This window comes from Caretta caretta, chromosome 1 (genome assembly GCF_965140235.1).
Source record: "Caretta caretta isolate rCarCar2 chromosome 1, rCarCar1.hap1, whole genome shotgun sequence".
NCBI lineage: Eukaryota > Metazoa > Chordata > Testudines > Cheloniidae > Caretta > Caretta caretta.
Genome location: NC_134206.1, coordinates 218,016,298 through 218,036,699, shown reverse-complemented (window position 1 = coordinate 218,036,699; position 20,402 = coordinate 218,016,298). Strand labels below are relative to the sequence as shown.

Below are 20,402 nucleotides of genomic sequence, written 5' to 3'. Positions count from 1 at the left end.
AGTAAAAAAGAATCACCTCTGTAAAAGCAGGATGGTGAATACCTTACAGGGTAATTAGATTCAAAACACAGAGAATCCCTCTAGGCAAAACCTTAAGTTACAAAAAAGACACACAGACAGAAATATTCATTCTATTCAGCACAGCTATTTTCTCAGCCATTTAAAGAAATCATAATCTAACACATACCTACCTAGATTACTTACTAAGTTCTAAGACTCCATTCCTGTTCTGTCTCTGGCAAAAGCATCACCCAGACAGACACAGACCCTTTGTTTTCTCTCCCTCCTCCCAGCTTTTGAAAGTATCTTATCTCCTCATTGGTCATTTTGGTCAGGTGCCAGCGAGGTTACCTTTAGGTTCTTAACCCTCTACAGGTGAGAGGATTTTTCCTCTAGCCAGGAGGGATTTTAAAGGGGTTTACCCTTCCCTTTATATTTATGACAGACCCAGCTTACCAAGTGATCCAGATCACAGTATCTCCTTAACATCCCCCATTTATACAAGGGAATTCCCTCTTCAGTCACCTTCACCTGTTGCTGTCCCTGTTCTCTTTCCTTTTCTCCAGGATCTGCATGTGTCATTTTTGGGGGGAGTTCTGCTCCTCTCTTTGCCCTGGAACAGGGTAGCACAGCCCCTGAGATTTCCCTCCTCAGTCTCCACGGGTCAGTGACATGTCTCAGTCATGTCTTCTTCATTTTTCTCTTTTCGAAAGTAAATTGCTGTATTTCTGTGTCTTCATATGACCCCTGACCCTGTTGAATGCAGATGATTGGAAACTCCTTCTCCCATCATTTCTATTTCCATTCTATCCTTCTACAGATGAAGTGACCAAACTGCACTCAGGACTGGTGGTGAAGGAAAGAAAGATATTTCTGTGAAATAGCGATGTACTCTGTGCGCATTCTGGTATTGATTTCACTGAGGGTTCAACCAGAGAGCACTTCTGGCTTCTCCACTAGTCAGTACTCAGCTCAGCATTGACTTTAAACTATATTCATAGATTGTCATGGAAATATCCCACTGTGTGAAAATGATTAGTATTACTGGGGTTTTTAGTAACAACTCAGTGACTTGTTACTTGTTTTAGCCTTATTGTTTCAGTGGAAACCCAGATTCTTATTAACCCTCCTCTTGTCATTATTTTCTATTCAATTTATTTATTGTCCGAGCAGAAATATTCATCCTCTGTGTTTATCGCTAATGGGAATTCTTTTTACCATTTCCTTCAGTTCAGGTGGGAATTACCCAGAGAGAATTTCCCATTTATCTCCTTGGATTCAGGAAAAGTTTCAGATCTGAATTAGGTTTAGTAACAACTATGTTGCTCATCTCAGAATGTTCTCTTGCCGGTGTCTCACTTTTACCACATGCCAGACAGAACATTCAGTGTCAACCCACCTCCCATCAAACAGCCGGGCATACCCAGAGGTGGCCCGTCCTTGTCTCCTGGTTTGTTGTATCTCAGCCTCTCCCTGTGATGAACCCTGGAAACTTCACAATTCATCTGGCAAGAAAAACTTCCACAACAGGGAAGACTTTCAGAAAGGATTTAATATGCAAAAAGGCACAAATTCAAGATGAAGAAATTATAGGCATAAAAAAGCAGGAAACTTCCATCCCTTGAAACAATGGAGAATTATGCAAATAAAGTTTATGAATCTTTTCCCTCTCACACTTGTAGTTCTTGCAACTTCACACAAATCTTATAAAAACACCTGCTTTGTCTATCAAACTGGAAGGGTCTGTCTCTGGACCATCAGAACAGAGGGAGCATTTCTAAGAGAAAGAGGTGAAGCGTTTACATCAGCACAAGGTTATTTTGTCCAATCACACTGTTCTGATATTGTGATCCCCCAGAGTCACAATGTCCCACATCATCATAACCTGTGTCTCCCAGAGACAGGAACAGGGTTTCCTTCTCCATCCCAGATACACCTTCACTCCTTTGCGAGTGCAGACTCCCACCTGAAAATACCAAGGGAGACACATACAGTCAGTGGATCCACACTATGGTGATGGGCAGCAGCAGAGCAAGGCGGCGTTTACAGCAGTGGTTCTCAAACGTATTTGATCACCCCCCTTCTTTGTGTCCATTGTAGTTGACGCCCCCCACCCCCACCACACAAGTACATCTACCGATTTACAAAAATCAACGTGCAACTCTCACTAAATATGAACAGCAGTCGGGCATTGAGTCACAAAGAGCCATGTAAGTACATAGCTTCCCGGCTGCCGAGCTCTGAAGGCAGGACTACCGCCAGCAGCAGCGGAGAAGTAAGAGTGGCAACACCATACTCTGCCATCCTTACTTCTGCGCTGCTGCTGGTGGCGGCGCTGCCTTCGAAGCTGGGTGCCTGGAAAGGAGCCGCTGCTCTCTGCTCTGGCTTCTCATGCTGCCCCAGAATATATTCCATGCTCCACAGTCTGAGAACCTTTGCTCTCCGGTGTGGGTTAGGAATTGTTCCCCCTTCAGTCTTCTGGCTTGGTCTAGAACAAGTTCTAATCCATCATCTCGATACATAGTCTAGAAATTAAAACCTTTGGTTTCCAGACCAGCTAACACTGCCCAGTGCCAGCTATAGCTACCTGTACATTGGTGAAAAAAATCCCAAGCACTTACCAGCCAGGAGCACTTACTTAAGGACATCAGAACTGTCACTCTGCCCTAACAATGAAGATAAGCATCAAGTACTAAGCAATGAACATTTCATCACCACTGCACCTCCTCTGCTCATGGCACAACAGGGAGGGGAGTGGAAATTTAGGCCAAGGATAATGGGCTAAGCCCGACTTTTACAGGAAGTGTCATGGGCTCTTTAGCATTTGTGCAGCAGTAACATGACTTTGGTTTATAAGATTCTGCCCAAAAGATACACGTTCAGTAAATAGGTAGGAATCCAGTATATCAAGAGTAGGGCAGCCACACAAGAATTTGAACCTAGAGCTTGAGGGAATCCTAGCTATCTTGCTGGTTTGACCAGGAAGTACCACCCAGCTCAGATCCTACTTTTCCTCTCTCTATTTCAGGCACTGAAGCCTCTTCCTTGAGGGAATGGAGAGATGAGAGAAGGAGAGGTTTTCTCACAGGTGTTGGATTGGCCAGGGCTGTTCCCTTGCTGTGTACCCCACATTTCCAGCTACCCCACTCTGCAGAGACACTGTGAAGTGCAAACAGTTCTCCACTCACCTGTCTGTGCATCCCTGTCCCTGTCACTCGCCCCAGTGCCTTTGTCATCATTCTGCCCCAAGCCAGGGTCACCTTCAGGGACAGACACTTCTCTGGCATCATCGTAAACAGCCCCTGGGCCATCTCCAGGCAGGGCAGGGGCATCTGACGTGAAGATGTGCAGTAATTAAGAGAATATTCAAGGTGAAGACAGAAATAAACTACAAGCTGCAGATGCATCAGCCTCACTGGTCTCTGGGGATCTCTCAGCACTTAACTTCCACCTTCAGGACATTAAGAGAAGCCCTCCTCTGAAACCCTCAGACTGGGGGATTTCACATATCACATTGATTTGATATATTTCAGGAGCTAATTGAGAGGATCCTAGAGCTCCCAGATTACAAGCGTGGAGGGGTCGGGGAGCCAGCTAATAAGGTTGGAACATGGGTCCTTGGGTGAAAAATCTCTATATCCCACACCAGCACAGTGTGTCTGACACAGATGTATACAAACTGGGGCAGTGACCTGAGCCAAGTATAGTGTGGGCAGCTCCTGAGCAAACTGCTCCGTCAGTCCCTGCTATGGGCCTTTATTATGCCTTAGGACATCACATGCTTCCCTACACCTGGGCCTCCACACAGCTCTTGTCATGCACCTGGTCAGTGCCCCCAGCGTTACGGCCAATAGACAATACTGGTGGGTGAACTTTCTGGTTTTCTTAACAAACCACTATTGTCCCTGTTGGGAAATACAGTTAGTTTTTCGTCAGGGTGACGTTGCTTCCAGGAGGCGGATTCACTGCTCACCTCGGTCGTCTGGAGTCTGGGGGACGTCGTTCAAGGCAGGCTCCTCCACGTTATCGTAATCCAGCTGAGACCCCCCTGGGGAAACTCCCTCTGGAACAGCAAACACCACACTCAGCCCATGGCACCAGCAGCGTCTCTTCAGTGCAGGTGGCCCTTCTAACTAGAGCTGTGTATCATGGCACATGAGAGGGGAAGTCGCAGGGGCCCATGGGGAGAAGGGCACAAGTCAGAGAACTACAGTAAAACAGGAGTCCCAGAAATAACAAGGGGCCAATCCTGTCCCTGCAGAATCCAACAGCAGCTCTTTCATGTGTTTCAGTGGGAGCAGGATCTGGGCTTGTGCTGAGATAACAGGTTGGAACATGGGTTCCAGAGCCGGCCTGTGTGAATCCAGCTGATCTGTGCAGACAGGTTTGAATTTTCCTTTTACACGGGGAGGGGGAACCTCCCCTGTGCAGGAATTAAAGCTCCCGCTGGAAGGTTGATGGCCTGATCCTTTGTGAGCTCCTGCTCTCCATTGTCCTCTTAGGCAGCCCAGGGCACAGCTTGGCAGCGCTCCAGCTTCTCAGCAGAACTGGCTCATCTGCTCAGTGTCTTCTCTCCGAGCCACAGGCTAAATTCCCACAGGGCCCAAATCATGGACTCCCTTGACAGCAGCTGGGGTAGAAATGCCGCCCTGTTTATCATTAGAGATGGGGCCAGGCCAGGAAGTTCAGGTCCAGGATTTTGCTTCAGCCTGTTACAGCGACAGGTGCCAGCCCCAAAACTGAGATTCAGAGCTGGGGTCAGAATCTGCAAATCCCTCCACCCCCCAAAGTTCTGGTGGGTTTGGATCAGTGAGTTGGGCTGAGCCCGTCTGTAATTATAACATAGGACTATCTTCCCCTCTCTCTTGCGGACAAGAGATGAGCCCTGCTGGGCACTGACACCTCCACCCAAAGAGACTGATCCATCTCCTCCAGCTGCTCACCTGGGGAGGTCACTGGGAGCCACTCCGAGGGGTGTGTGCTCAGGAGATTGTCACATGTTCCCTTCCTGAGATTCTGACAGAAATCCTGTTCAATGGGATGAGACCCAACTGTGTAAAATGGGAACTGTGTGAGGGGAAATGGCTGCGATTGCAGAAAGTGTCATAGAAATTCATTTCTCTGCCCAGATTTGGGTCTCTCGGCCTGAGTCTGCCCCTCCCCCGTTACCTTGTTCTGATCCAGGATCGTTTTCCCCCTCGCTGTCCCCGGTGTAATACTGCAGCTTCGTCACTGAGTCATCTGAACAGGAGACTGGAGAGACCAGAACCAGAAATTCATCACAGTGAGAACAGCACAACTGTGGGACTGGGAACACATCCGGGGCCTGGAGCAGGATTTCCAGTCTCAGTCTATACCTTCTTCTACAGGACATGGTGACTCACAGCAACTCTGAGCAGTGAGAGGCTGACACAGACTCCCCAAGAGAAATCTCTATGTTATTGTGGTAAATGTGACTGAGGGGATGATATAATCTGACCTGAAGGATGCTGTGGTGAGTGAAGGGAACGTCTCTGGCTGCTGGTCCAGGGAAGTTCCACAATTCTCCTGGCCTCCTCAGCCACAGAGGGGACTCCCCCTTCTTAAGGGTAAATACCCACCTCCCCCATGAATCAGTCAATCAGCTTTCCGTGGTGTTTCCATATTAAACCAAGGAACGCGCAGAGCAGAGTCTGTGATTCATAAATTTGTTCGTCTCTAAGGTGCCACAAGTACCCCTTTTCTTTTTGTGATTCACTGTAACCATCTTGGCAGTGATGCCGGGAGATGCCCTGAGCATGTTCTCAGAGCCCCATCACAGCAGAGCCCTTGGGCAGGATGTTCCCATCAGACATTGAGACAAAATGGCACAAAGGATAAAAGGGCCAGGACTCAAACTCATGAGGCTCTCCTGGGCTGATCTCTCTGCTCCGGGGGCAGGAGGGAGCTGACACAACAGACCAGTGGCTGCGGTGGGAGGGGGGCAAAGAACATCCCCTGCTCCAGTGCTCCAAAGAAGTTTTCAAATGATAGTTTAGCCTGCCCCAGACAGTCGCTTTCCTGACCCCTCACTGGTTACACGCCAAGGCTGCAGGACGGGCAGATGGGAAATTAATTGTCCCTAGAACTGGGACACTCAGTGTACGGTGGGAAGGAAACCCACCTCTCTCAGTCTACATGAGTAACTGCTGGTCTCACCACAGACCCAGCTCCCACAGCTAGAGCTTGGTAAAAAAAACCAGGTGGTTTGGTTTTCTGACCATTGCGGGGAAAAAGCAAAACATAAGATTGTTTTGAGTTGAGCCAAAAATGACTTTTTTTGGGCAATTTTTGGGAAATGCAGAAGTAAAGAAAAAGTTTAATAAAACCATTTGGTGTTCTTTTGGACATTAGTTAATTTTTGTTTATTTGTTTTTTCCCCGATAATATTAAAGGAAATTTCTAATGGAAAAGTAATATCCAATTGAAAAAAACAAAATGTTTTCTTTAGAAAGTGTTGAAATGAATCATTCTGTGTGTATTTGGAACAATTGGGTGAAATTGACAGGAATTTGTGAAATGTTTCGGTGTCTCTGAATCTGCATTTTTCACCAAACATTTTGCAATGGAGACTTGTGCCCAGCTCCAATGACAAGCTCACAGGGCTGAAGCTGCAGTGATTTAACTCTGGGTCAGGGCCTCAGATGGACAGGGCATTAGATAGCTGCTCCCTGTTAAGAGTGAGACCCACAGACCTGAGCGACTGAACATTTCCTGCTTCTCTCTCATCAGGTTATAGTCAATCTCCTCGTACACGGCCTCAGAGAAGGGATCCAAGGGTCTTCTGGAGCCTGAAAACAAAGGGCAGGGTTTGCACAGGGTCATTGAAACCAGAGATGGGAAACACTGTTAGCTTATTCAGCCCCTCCCCCGGGCCCATGTCAGCCTGAACCCTACAGCACATTCCCAGTGCTGGAATTTAAATGAGCCAGGTGACAGGGTTTCTTTTCCACAGCATCCCTTTGATGATGGTTCCCAGGGCTAGACCCCTGTCAGGAAGCTTCCTCACATTCATCTTAAATGTTCCCTTTTTAATCTCATCCCATTATTCCTGGATATTCCCCTTCGGAGCATTTTAAATAATTCTTCCCCCACGCAGGTGTTTATCTGCAAAATGGTGAGAACATCTTTATTTTTCATCGAGTTTAAGGCCAGAAGGGACCATCTGAACATCTAGTCTGACCTCCTGTATAACACAGGCCACTGCATTTCACCCAGATACTCCTAGGTTTGAGCCCAAAGATGCACTTAGAGTAAAGCATTTCAGTCCTCAGGAGAATAAACTATTGTGTGTCACAGGTAGAAAGCAGGAGCGAGTAAGGTATCACCAATGCCCAAGGGCCCCACAGTGGCAGGGAACTGATTACTTGAGAGATGCCTTGATAATCCTGGCAGGTGATCCACGCTCCATGCTTCAGAGGAAGAGGAAAATCCCTCAAGGTCCCTTTTTGTCAACCTGACCTGGGGGGAAATTCCTTCCTGACCCCAAATCTGACAATTGGTTTGATCCTGAACACGTGGAAAAGACACACCAGCCAGATATCTTTGAAAGAGGTTTCTCTGTATCACCTCAGAAGACTGGTCCAGCCCATCCAGTGACACATATCCCTCTGTAGCTAATGTCTGATGCTTCAGAGGAGGGCAAGAAAAAAAACAAAGCAAAACAAAACACAAAGATGGGGGCTTCCCAGAATTCCTTCCTGACCCCTGCAGGTCACTGGCTGAAGCCCTGAAGCAAGAGATCTGATTATAGTCATTGTCTTACTGCAAAGTTGTGACTGTTACATGTATGTTGATGGCAGTCCCATCCTCTATCTTCTTGCCAAGGAGCTGGTCGCTAATGTTTGTATAAAGTGTGTTATAGATGTAAAATCCCCGACAAGTGCCAGCTTTGAGTACAAGACAGTAAAATGCTCCTTTCCCACACTTCTCCTTCCTAAGATTGTCTTTTCTACTGGATCACTCTCTTCACAACTATGAACCACAGCTCTATTTTTATACACCTTTTTCCCTTGACAATATTTCCAGTTTCTCTCAGTCCCTTTTCCATGATGTCTCTCATGATATTCAGATCCCCTCCCTGTGGCAGATACTGCAGCTCCAGGCAGTATCTTTGGGAATCACTAGATTAAAGCTATGAATGGTTTATGTTCTACTGCATGTCGGAGGGTTACCACAGCTCCTCCAGGAAGAAAAAACACTGAGTGTGTGTGGGGGGTGGATGGGTGGGTGGGTGGTTAAGATGAATCACTGAGAGTGTAAACAACTCCAGAAAGGTAAAAACCTTCAGGGTGGTTTATACAGACTGGTTCAAACTGGGTTACCAGAGACCAAGAGACAAAGGAGGACTTCTGATATGAAAGGCTGAGTTTAAAAAGACTCAGGGCCTTCATTTTGATTCTGCAAATGGGCAGGACCTTCTGTCCATAGGGATCCCAACACTGTATTGTTGGAGGGATGTTGGTCTACCAGGCTGCCCATGAGGAAGATGGGTGAATTCTGGTATGATCACCAAGTGTGGAGGGATTTTTATTGTTTTTAATGTTTTCTCTGTCATACTTTTATCTAGGAATAAGGTCTAATCTGTTGAGAGAGAGCTGCGTGGTAATTTGTAACTACTGGCAATGCCCTGCTCATAGCCCTTGGGGAGAAAGCACAGCATGGGGGCTGGCCTGTAGGGAGACTGGTTTGCTGGGGGTATCACAGTGGAAGGCAGGGGGCTGTGCAGTCTTAAAAACCCCTCGCCGCAAGGAGATGGGACAGGGGTTTCCCACCCAGAGACAGGTGACGGCAGGAGGCCTGAGTAGGCATTCCTGGAGTGGATCACCGGAGGGAGGGGGTGGGTGGGGATACAGATGTCGTTTCTCTGAAACTGTGAAGGTCCCTAGCCAGTATCATCTCCAGATTTCATGGCTGGGCTATTCCACTGCCAGACAGTTAATGAAATATTCAATGAGAGAGGAGTTAACAGGCACCCTTGGCCACCCCACCCAGCCTGGTATCGCCCCTCACCCTGACACCCTGCAGCCCCCCTGCTATTGCAGAAGCATTTCACACAGTGACACCAATCAGGACCCACCTCTGCGCTGTGCCCTGGCACTTCGCACCTGCGCCCCCAGGATGATTAAGACCAGGCAGAGCAGGGCCCCCAGGATAATGCAGATGACCACGGGCACCGTGACTCTCCCACCGTCGGTCGGAGGGTGGTGCGGGGGAGCTGGATGGAAATGAACATGCGACATGAGAGATTAGCCTGTGAGAGTCGGGGGAGTCCAGGGAGCTCCAGTCATTCATTGCAGGGCCCAGGACAGCAGGGTAATGGGCTGGGACACAGTCTGTGCACCATGGGGGCAGCTCACAGCATGCTGTTTAAATCATGGGCCCTGCTCTGTCAGCTGGAGCCAGCAGACAGGAATCCTCTGGCTCAGCATGGCCTGCAGCTCCCACCCGGGTGTCATTCGCCCTCAGGTATCACAGGCCATGGAAAAAAGAAAAGGAGTACTTGTGGCACCTTAGAGACTAACCAATTTATTTGAGCATAGGGAGAGTGGTCACTTTGGATAAGCTATTACCAGCAGGAGAGTGAGTTTGTGTGTGTGGTTTTTGGAGGGGGGTGAGGGGGTGAGAGAACCTGGATTTGTGCAGGAAATGGCCCACCTTAATTATCATACACATTGTGAAGAGAGTGGTCACTTTGGATGGGCTATTACCAGCAGGAGAGTGAGTTTGTGTGTGGGGGGGCGGAGGGTGAGAAAACCTGGATTTGTGCTGGAAATGGCCCAACTTGATGATCACTTTAGATAAGCTATTACCAGCAGGACAGTGGGGTGGGAGGAGGTATTGTTTCATGGTCTCTGTGTGTATATAATGTCTTCTGCAGTGTCCACGGTATGCATCCGATGAAGTGAGCTGTAGCTCACGAAAGCTCATGCTCAAATAAATTGGTTAGTCTCTAAGGTGCCACAAGTACTCCTTTTCTTTTTGCGAAGACAGACTAACACGGCTGTTACTCTGAAACAGGCCATGGAAAGGAGCTCCTTCCCCCAGGCTGCAGCTTGCAGCTCATCCGCTGTGACCCAGCCCCAGGGAAATTTAACCCTTGATGGGATGCTTTAACTGGGGTATTTGGAAAATCTGTCCTCTCTGTCAGACCTGCAAAATTAAAGGGAGGAAACTTGGAACCTGTAGTAGGGGGCAGGTGACATGTTTGTTCCCGGGGGGATCCTCACCTCTGAGAGTCCCCGGTTGTTTCCAGCTGTCACCTCCACAAACTCCCTCACAGCAGCACAAGACCTGTTTGTTCGTGATTGGGGGGGGGGGGGGGGGAAGAAGGAGGGAGAAAGGAGTCCAGGAGAGCTGGCTCTATTTTAAAGAATCCTTATTGAGGTTACAGGGACAAACCATCCCGATTTGTAGAAAGAATAGTAAATATGGCAGGCGACCAGCTTGGCTTAACAGTGAAATCCTTGCTGATCTTAAACACAGAAAAGAAGCTCACAAGAAGTGGAAGATTGGACAAATGACCAGGGAAGTGTATAAAAATATTGCTCAGGGATGCAGGAGTGAAATCAGGAGGGCCAAATCACACCTGGAGTTGCAGCTAGCAAGAGATGTTAAGAGTAACAAGAAGGGTTTCTTCAGGTATGCTAGCAACAAGAAGAAAGTCAAGGAAAGTGTGGGCCCCTTATTGAATGAGGGAGGCAACCTAGTGACAGAGGATGTGGAAAAAGCTAATGTACTCAATGCTTTTTTTGCCTCTGTCTTCACGAACAAGGTCAGCTCCCAGACTACTGCACTGGGCAGCACAGCATGGGGAGGAGGTGACAAGCCCTCTGTGGAGAAAGAAGTGGTTCGGGACTATTTAGAAAAGCTGGATGAGCACAAGTATCCACTGCATCCGAGAGTGCTAAAGGAGTTGGCAGATGTGATTGCAGAGCCATTGGCCATTATCTTTGAAAACTCATGGCGATCGGGGGAAGTCCCGGACGACTGGAAAAAGGCTAATGTTGTGCCCATCTTTAAAAAAGGGAAGGAGGATCCTGGGAACTACAGGCCAGGCAGCTCACCTCAGTCCCTGGAAAAATCATGGAGCAGGTCCTCAAGGAATCAATTCTGAAGCACTTAGAGGAGAGGAAAGTGATCAGGAACAGTCAGCATGGATTCACCAAGGGCAAGTCATGCCTGACTAATCTCATTGCCTTCTATGACGAGATAACTGGCTCTGTGGATGAGGGAAAAGTGGTGGACGTGTTGTTCCTTGACTTTAGCAAAGCTTTTGACACGGTCTCCCACAGTATTCTTGCCAGCAAGTTAAAGAAGTATGGGCTGGACGAATGGACTATAAGGTGGATAGAAAGTTGGCTAGATTGTTGGGCTCAACGGGTAGTGATCAATGGCTCCATGTCTAGTTGGCAGCCGGTCTCAAGTGGAGTGCCCTAAGGGTCGGTCTTTGGGCCGGTTTTGTTCAATATCTTCATAAATGATCTGGAGGATGGTATGGATTGCACCCTCAGCAAGTTTGCAGAGGACACTAAACTGAGAGGAGAGGTAGATATGCTGGAGGGTAGGGATAGGATACAGAGCGCCCTAGATAAATTACAGGATTGGACCAAAAGAAATCTGATGAGGTTCAACAAGGACAAGTGCAGAGTCCTGCACTTAGGACGGAAGAATCCCATACACCGCGACAGACTAGGGACCGAATGGCTCAGTAGCAGTTCTGCAGAAAAGGACCTAGGGGTTACAGTGGATGAGAAGCTGGATATGAGTCAACAGTGTGCCCTTGTTGCCAAGAAGGCAAATGGCATTTTGGGATGTATAAGTAGGGGCATTGCCAGCAGATCGAGGGACGTGATCGTTCCCCTCTATTCGACACTGGTGAGGCCTCATAGAATCATAGAATCATAGAATATAAGGGTTGGAAGGGACCCGAGAAGGTCATCTAGTCCAACCCCCTGCTCGAAGCAGGACCAATTCCCAGTTAAATCATCCCAGCCAGGGCTTTGTCAAGCCTGACCTTCAAAACCTCTAAGGAAGGAGATTCTACCACCTCCCTAGGTAACGCATTCCAGTGTTTCACCACCCTCTTAGTGAAAAAGTTTTTCCTAATATCCAATCTAAACCTCCCCCACTGCAACTTGAGACCATTACTCCTCGTTCTGTCATCTGCTACCATTGAGAACAGTCTAGAGCCATCCTCTTTGGAACCCCCTTTCAGGTAGTTGAAAGCAGCTATCAAATCCCCCCTCATTCTTCTCTTCTGCAGGCTAAACAATCCCAGCTCCCTCAGCCTCTCCTCATAACTCATGTGTTCCAGACCCCTAATCATTTTTGTTGCCCTTCGCTGGACTCTCTCCAATTTATCCACATCCTTCTTGAAGTGTGGGGCCCAAAACTGGACACAGTACTCCAGATGAGGCCTCACCAATGTCGAATAGAGGGGAACGATCACGTCCCTCGATCTGCTCGCTATGCCCCTACTTATACATCCCAAAATGCCATTGGCCTTCTTGGCAACAAGGGCACACTGCTGACTCATATCCAGCTTCTCGTCCACTGTCACCCCTAGGTCCTTTTCTGCAGAACTGCTGCCTAGCCATTCGGTCCCTAGTCTGTAGCTGTGCATTGGGTTCTTCCGTCCTAAGTGCAGGACCCTGCACTTATCCTTATTGAACCTCATCAGATTTCTTTTGGCCCAATCCTTCAATTTGTCTAGGTCCCTCTGTATCCTATCCCTGCCCTCCAGCATATCTACCACTCCTCCCAGTTTAGTATCATCCACAAATTTGCTGAGAGTGCAATCCACACCATCCTCCAGATCATTTATGAAGATATTGAACAAAACCGGCCCCAGGACCGACCCTTGGGGCACTCCACTTGATACCGGCTGCCAACTAGACATGGAGCCATTGATAACTACCCGTTGAGCCCGACAATCTAGCCAGCTTTCTACCCACCTTATAGTGCATTCTTCCAGCCCATACTTCCTTAACTTGCTGACAAGAATACTGTGGGAGACCGTGTCAAAAGCTTTGCTAAAGTCAAGAAACAATACATCCACTGCTTTCCCTTCATCCACAGAACCAGTAATCTCATCATAAAAGGCGATTAGATTAGTCAGGCATGACCTTCCCTTGGTGAATCCATGCTGGCTGTTCCTGATCACTTTCCTCTCATGCAAGTGCTTCAGGATTGATTCTTTGAGGACCTGCTCCATGATTTTTCCAGGGACTGAGGTGAGGCTGACTGGCCTGTAGTTCCCAGGATCCTCCTTCTTCCCTTCTTCTTCATCCTTCTCCTTCTTCATCTGGAGTACTGTGTCCAGTTTTGGGCCCCACACTACAAGAAGGATGTGGAAAAATTGGGAAGAGTCCAGTGGAGGGCAACAAAAATGATTAGGGGACTGGAACACATGACTTATGAGGAGAGGCTGAGGAAACTGGGATTGTTTAGTATGCGGAAGAGAAGAATGAGGGGGGGATTTGATAGCTGCTTTCAGCTACCTGAAAGGGGTTTCCAAAGAGGATGGATCTAGACTGTTCTCAGTGGTAGCTGATGACAGAACAAGGAGTAATGGTCTCAAGTTGCAGTGGGGAAGGTTTAGGTTGGATATTAGGAAAAACTTTTTCACTAGGAGGGTGTTGAAACACTAGAATGTGTTACCTAGGGAGGTGGTGGGATCTCCTTCCTTAGAAGTTTTTAAGGTCATGCTTGACAAAGCCCTGGCTGGGATGATTTAGTTGGGGATTGGTCCTGCTTTGAGCAGGGGGTTGGACTAGATAACCTCCTGAGGTCCCTTCCAACCCTGATATTCTATGACTCTATGATTTAGGGCCCAAGTCCCTTTTGCTCTGTGCAGCAATGAGGACTCTCATAACAAACCAGCACAGTGGGGCCTGTGATGGATGCAGGGGCTATGTGGGCTGATGCCTGAGCCAGTCTGACCCCACAAAGGTTCCACTCCTCAACATCCAGGATGCTCCGGCACACAGGAGATGGGAGGGCCTGGTCTGGGACCAAAGGGGATGGGTGGGCTAAAACATCCTTTTCCCTGAATATTACAGCATGTAGCAGAAACATCTCCTGTCACTCACCTGAGCAATTCACGGCAGCATCTTCCTTATGACCACAGTTGCTCTCACCCCAGGGCTTGGCAGGACAGTCCCAGAGAGATGACTCTGTCCCTCTGCAATTCAACGTCTCCACCCAGATGGGACCAGTCCCCTCGCCGAATGCAGCCTCGCCCGGGGCAGATACAGCAGAGCCACAGCCCAGTTGTTGACACAAAACATTAGCATCTGCCATATCCCAGGAGTCATCACAAATTGTTCCCCAGGAGCCACGGTACCAAACCTCCACTCTCCCCGAGCATCTGTCCTCTCCTCCCACGACACGTAACTTGTCCTGGTCTGGAAATACAGAAACCTCACATGTTACTGGAACAGCTGGGAAAGTCCTTAGGGACCACGTGGGAGACAGTGAGAAGCAGAGATACCTGTGCAGCTTGGAGAGTTTGGGCATTCGGCAAACAGGGTCTGAGTTGGTTTTGGTTTTTTTCCTATGGAGAGAAAAAGCTGAGGTGAATGCACTGGGCTGTGTGTGTGATGTGGGAGTAGAATTTATCTGTATTTTAAACCCCTAATTTCAGCACTGTCTGAACTGAAATGTGAACTCTGGGTCATTTAATACCTAATTAATTTGCTATTCAGCTGTTACTCAGACACACAGGCCGACATGCACCCAGACTTGTGGGGGATTCCAGTTCTGACCGAAACTGCACAGCCTGGGTCCATCTCTGATTGTTCATCCCAAAAGGATTAATAACCACAGAGCTGCCTCATGACGGTCTCTAGGGAAAGGCTTTTCTTGGCTCTCAGACTACCTTATCGCAGTGTCTAACACCGGTCTCTTTTAAAATTAATTGATTAAATTCCATGTTTGTTGTTAATCAGACAAATGCTTGTTCCTATAAAACATCATGAAAATATATTTGTATCTTGTGTTGAGAATTTAAATCTGCCTACACTGAGATGTGAACAACAACAGAAGTTCTATCTTAACCCTTCAATTAATTAAACACATCGTGTACATGTGGGTTTGCACACGCACATGCAGGTAGTTTCAGAATTACCAGTGCAAGAAATATGGGTCTCTTCTGCTCGGTTATCACATGACTTTGGATCCCAAGGGTCTGACAGGCACTGCCAGAGTGAGCTGTGCTGCTCACTGCATGCAATGTGGTCCAACCACATGGGACCAGAACCTGCTCCATATTCAAAGTCACTTGCAATCTGCCCTTTGTCCCCACAGTTCAGCTGTTTGCAGACAATTGCTGGGGTGACTCCAGAAATCTGATTGGAGCAAACACTGCCCCACGTCCCATTGTAGAAAACCTCCAGCCGCCCTGCACAGTCACTGTTGCTCACCAGCCTCAGATCTGTGAACTCTAGAAGAAAATGCAGAAAAAGGGAATTTAAATCATTTGATTCTGAAATGAACTGGGGTGTGAAGAGTGAAATCCCAGCGATTGCTAACGATCCTGTGCATCATTCTGCAGGAGCAACTGCTAGAGAACCAGTCCAAGAGTAAGAGACTCTTTTAGACACCACTGGCCCCTTCGAAATACAGTGGGCATCTCTGGAAGGCCACCATTTAGCAGCAGCTACATAGAGATTGTAATAGATAAAGGCCGGGAAGGATTATGACATTGGCAGGCCAGATGCCAGCTCTTGCCCAGGCTGCAGGCCTTGGCTGAAAACTTACAATCTTGTAGCTGGAGACCAGGCAGGGTCACATGTGTGTTAGTTTTGCAAAAAACAGGTATTAGTCTTGGAAGAATTATTGAGTGTTTAGACTTTATGAAATGCTGGTTAGTTGCTGCTGGCATTAATCTCACTTGTGATTTCTGTGGTCCATGCTACAAGAACATATGCAAGTTTTGCTTTATAACTGAAAATGTTTGCTCTGAACTTGTGAACTCAGGCACGGGAATGATCCCTGCCATCCATCCCCTGCATGTAGTACATGCAGAAGGTCTTATCCCATTGCTTTGAAGGCTGGAAGAGGGAAATAAAAATAATAGATGGGAAGATTTTTCATCTTTTTGGCTGTTTGAACTGTGACAGGGCTAAAGAATCCAAACTGAAGCCCGAGACCCCAAGGGGTTACCCCTAGGTCAGCGCTGAAGGACATTTGGAATTGACAGATCACTACAACTCTGTCACTCCGAGGATATAAATGGTAACTCATTTGTGTGTAGATGATTGCTTGCTTTAACCGTGTAAACAACCCTTTTATTTCTTTTTCCTCGTGAATAAACCTGTATATAGTTTATTACAGGATTGGCTACAGGCATTGTCTTTGGTGTAAGATCCAGGGTACCAAGTGATCTGAGTAAGTGGCTGGTCTCTTGGGATTGGAAGAAACCTGAATGTGATGTGATTTTTGGTGTAAGTGACCACTTATCCCTAAGTCCAGTTTGTTTGGTGACAATAAACTGGAGAGTCTAAGGGGACTGTCTGTGACTCCATGGTAAGATAGATACAGTGATCCAGGACTAAGTTCCCTCTGAGCTGCGTGGCCATATGGACGCACAGAAGGCTATCAAAGGCCACATAGGCAAGCAGCCACAGGGGTCTAGAGTGGAGAAGCACCTCTTCCCCAGCCCCGGAGCTGCCGCAGTGGGGAGAGGTGCCTCTCCCCCAGCCCCAGGCTGCTGCAGCAAGAGAGGCCTTGGAGGAGTCCTCTCTTCCTGCTGCAGCCCCAGGGCAGCCAGAACTACAAACCCCTCATCCCTGGCCCTACCCCAGAGCTCGCACCCCCAGCCAGAGCCTTCACCCCGTGCACAGCCACCCTCTGCCCCAGCCCTGGGCTGCCTCCCACATTCTGAACCCCTCAGCCCCAACCCCACCACACATCACCTCTATACTGGTGCACAGAACAAAATTCATTCCGCACATGGATGTAAAAATTAGAGGGAACAATGGTCCAGGAGTTCACATCTGTTACTGTCTTGGTGAAATCTACTTATAGAACACACCAGCAATTTGGGGTATTGCCTTGTTTCTCACCATCTGCCCAGAGGTGTGCACTCAGTGCCGTGAGTCTCTCCAGACAGTGTGACAGGGATCATGAGATCAAATAATTTGACCTTCTGTAAAACAGCTGCATAGAGCCTAATAACTTGAGTTTGATGTAAGTATAGCTTCCAGAAAGGCATCCAGTCTAGACAGGAAGACTTCAAGAGATGCAGAATGCACCATTTCCCTGGTAGTTTGTTCTGATGGTTAATCACCCTCCCTGTTAAAAACCTGGGCCTTATTTCTGATCTGAATTTGTCTGCTTTCAGCTTCTAGCCATCAACTCTTGTTCTGCCTTTCTGCATTAGTTTAAAGAGCCCTTTAGGAAGTGGTATGTTCTCCTTGTGAAGGGACTTATGCCCTGTAATCAAGTTACCTCTTGATCATTTTGAGAAGCTCAACATATTCAGCATCTGAAATCTCTCACCGTAAGGCTTTTATTCCTCAGATCACTTTTGTGGATCTTCTCTGCTCCAATTTTTGTGGACATAAGAACTGGACACAGTATTCCAGTATCTGTCTCACCAGCACCATGTACAACAGTAAAATTTAGTCCCCACTCCTACTCACTTCTCTCCTGTTTATATATCCAAGTTCGCATTAGCCCGTTTTGCCACACACTGCACTGGGAGCTCATGTTCAGTTATTTCTCCACTAGAACCCTACATCCTTTTCAATCACTGCTTTCCATGATACAATCTCCTTTAGATACCTGAGATGCAGCCTTCTAGCATTCTAAGGGAAATCTTGCAATATCTCCAACACCTCTGGGTGGGAGCTGAGGACTTTCCAATGGAGACCCTGGTAGGTAGTTACACAAGGGAAAGGGAGGCAGAGACAGTCAGTGAGAGTATCATTCTCAGCAATCTCCTTAAACATCTGCCCGCTCCATTTAATCCCCTGGTAACCAGGCTCACGTGAGCATTCCCAGAACAGACCTGAGCAGAGAACTCCCGCGTCCTCTTTGTGTCTGCAGTTGTGCTGGCCCCAGCCCCCGGAAGGACACGCCCAGAGATCGGATTCGTTCCCAGAGCAGTTCACATCGTCCAGCCAGATCTGCCCGGATCCTTGCCCATAATGAGCAGAGACAGTTGCATTGATGGCACGTCCACATCCCAGTTGTTTGCAAACAACATCGGAGTCTGACAGATCCCAGGAATCATCACAGACAGTCCCCCAGCTGCCATTGTAATAAATCTCCACTCTCCCGGCACAGCGACCTGCCCCATTCACCAGTCTGATCTGCCGGCTTCCTGCAGGGATAGATCCCAGCTGTTAATATGTATTTTCCTACTGAACAGAAAATGTTTCACATAATCATAGAATATCAGAGTTTGAAGGGACCTCAGGAGGTCATCTAGTCCAACCCCCTGCTCAAAGCAGGACCAATTCCCAACTAAATCATCCCAGCCAGGGCTTTGTCAAGCCTGACCTTCAAAACTTCTAAGGAAGGAGATTCCACCACCTCCCTAGGTAACGCATTCCAGTGTTTCACCACCCTCCTAGTGAAAAAGTTTTTCCTAATATCCGACCTAAACCTCCCCCACTGCAACTTGAGACCATTACTCCTTGTTCTGTCATCTGCTACCACTGAGAACAGTCTAGATCCATCCTCTTTGGAACCCCATTTCAGGTGGCTGAAAGCAGCTATCAAATCCCCCCTCATTCTTCTCTTCCGCATACTAAACAATCTCAGTTTCCTCAGCCTCTCCTCATAAGTCATGTGTTCCAGTCCCTTAATCATTTTTGTTGCCCTCCGCTGGACTCTCTCCAATTTTTCCACATCCTTCTTGTAGTGTGGGGCCCAAAACTGGACACAGTACTCCAGATGAGGCCTCACTAGTGTCAAATAGAGGGGAACGATCACGTCCCTCGATCTGCTGGCAATGCCCCTACTTATACATCCCAAAATGCCATTGGCCATCTTGGCAACAAGGGCACACTGTTGACTCATATCCAGCTTCCAGTCCACTGTTACCCCTAGGTCCTTTTCTGCCAAACTTCTGCCGAGCCATTCGGTCCCTAGTCAGTTGCGGTGCATGGGATTCTTTCATCCTAAGTGCAGGACTCTGCACTTGTCCTTGTTGAACCTCATCAGATTTCTTTTGGCCCAATCCTGTAATTTGTCTAGGGCCTTCTGTATCCTATCCCTACCCTCCAGCGTATCTACCTCTCCTCCCAGTTTAGTGTCATTTTTGTGAGATTTGGAAATGAATCACCTGAGCAAACGACACCGACGTCCGCAGCAATTCCTGCCTGGGCTGTCTCAGACGTGGAGTTGTCACAGTGAGTCAGACGAGTCTCATTTCCTGCACACTGGACCCTTCTCAGCCCCACAGGGCCCGTTCCATTCTCAGACTTCGGGGGGATAAAAGCTTTCTCAGCGACTCCGCACTGGAGCTCCCTGCACACCACGCTGGCATCGTTCATGTCCCACTGGTCATCCAGCACTCTGCCCCACGCACCGCGGAGGGAAATCTCAACTCTCCCATCACACCGGCTCTCTCCGTTCAGCAGTCTGAGTGATTCAGAGCGAGCTGGGCTCAGGAGAGATGGGAAATACACTGAATAACAATCTCTCTTATACACTAGAAAAAATGCACATGAAATTGTGGACTATTTCTCAATAAGAAGGTATAAGCCAGTGATCAGAGTGTGTCACAGTGTTAAACGGAACAACCTCTGTCAGAAGACACTTATTCCTATGAATCCATAAGTGGAAGGTGCTATAAGGATTGTAAAACTCTGAGCTTGACACAAGGGCTTGCCAACAGACTCTCTAAATGAGTGAGCGAGGGAATTCCTGCAGATTACGGATTGGGAAAATAGTCTCTGTGTGTGGTGGTGGAATGGCTGCTGAGGTTTGTATTCACTTTATCCAGGCTTAAATGCTGGAAGCCAGTGAACGGTGTCTGCACAAGCACTGAGCAGGTGGGTTGCGAATGATTTAGGCAAGTTTGCCTTGAAGGAGTTTGGCCAATGGAAGAGCAGGGTTCACGGTGGTCAGGAAAAGGTTATTGTTGGTAAATTCCCTTAGTTCCCTCTGATCTTTGCTCAGTAGGTGGCAACTTTCTTGGTTCACATGGATCCAGTGCAGGAGCTCCTCGTGTTAGATGGTTCCCGGCACTGGTGGTTCTAACTGGAGCTGTCCCCTGAAGTATGGTGTCATCTCTGAGTCCAACATGAGATTCCAGCTGATCAATTCATAGCACAAGAAGCAGGTTGTGTGTGGGGCGGGGAAGGGGACGTTCTCTGTTGGTGAATATTGTGACTCCCTTGGGATGTGAACCTCAGTCTTTGCGTGTG

At 48.0% G+C, this 20,402-nt stretch overlaps 1 protein-coding gene across 2 annotated transcripts in view; it reads right to left on the bottom strand.

Annotated features, from left to right (window-relative positions):
* Positions 1 to 1,324: 1,324 nt before the first annotated feature.
* LOC125629875 (scavenger receptor cysteine-rich type 1 protein M130-like) overlaps positions 1,325 to 20,402 on the bottom strand; it is a 51,981-nt gene continuing 32,903 nt past the window's right edge. The window contains exons 5-15 of one of the 2 annotated variants that reach the window (XM_075120319.1): positions 19,316 to 19,633; positions 18,035 to 18,349; positions 15,149 to 15,463; positions 14,513 to 14,575; positions 14,112 to 14,426; positions 9,098 to 9,235; positions 6,714 to 6,809; positions 5,170 to 5,253; positions 3,974 to 4,063; positions 3,189 to 3,332; positions 1,326 to 1,966 (exon numbers count right to left, since the gene is read on the bottom strand). In XM_075120319.1, coding sequence (XP_074976420.1) covers positions 1,800 to 1,966; positions 3,189 to 3,332; positions 3,974 to 4,063; positions 5,170 to 5,253; positions 6,714 to 6,809; positions 9,098 to 9,235; positions 14,112 to 14,426; positions 14,513 to 14,575; positions 15,149 to 15,463; positions 18,035 to 18,349; positions 19,316 to 19,633 — 2,045 coding nt within the window. In that variant the 3' untranslated portion in view covers positions 1,326 to 1,799. Of the gene's footprint in view, positions 1,967 to 3,188; positions 3,333 to 3,973; positions 4,064 to 5,169; positions 5,254 to 6,713; positions 6,810 to 9,097; positions 9,236 to 14,111; positions 14,427 to 14,512; positions 14,576 to 15,148; positions 15,464 to 18,034; positions 18,350 to 19,315; positions 19,634 to 20,402 lie in introns of both variants that reach the window. The other variant, XM_075120324.1, reaches the window with a different exon arrangement.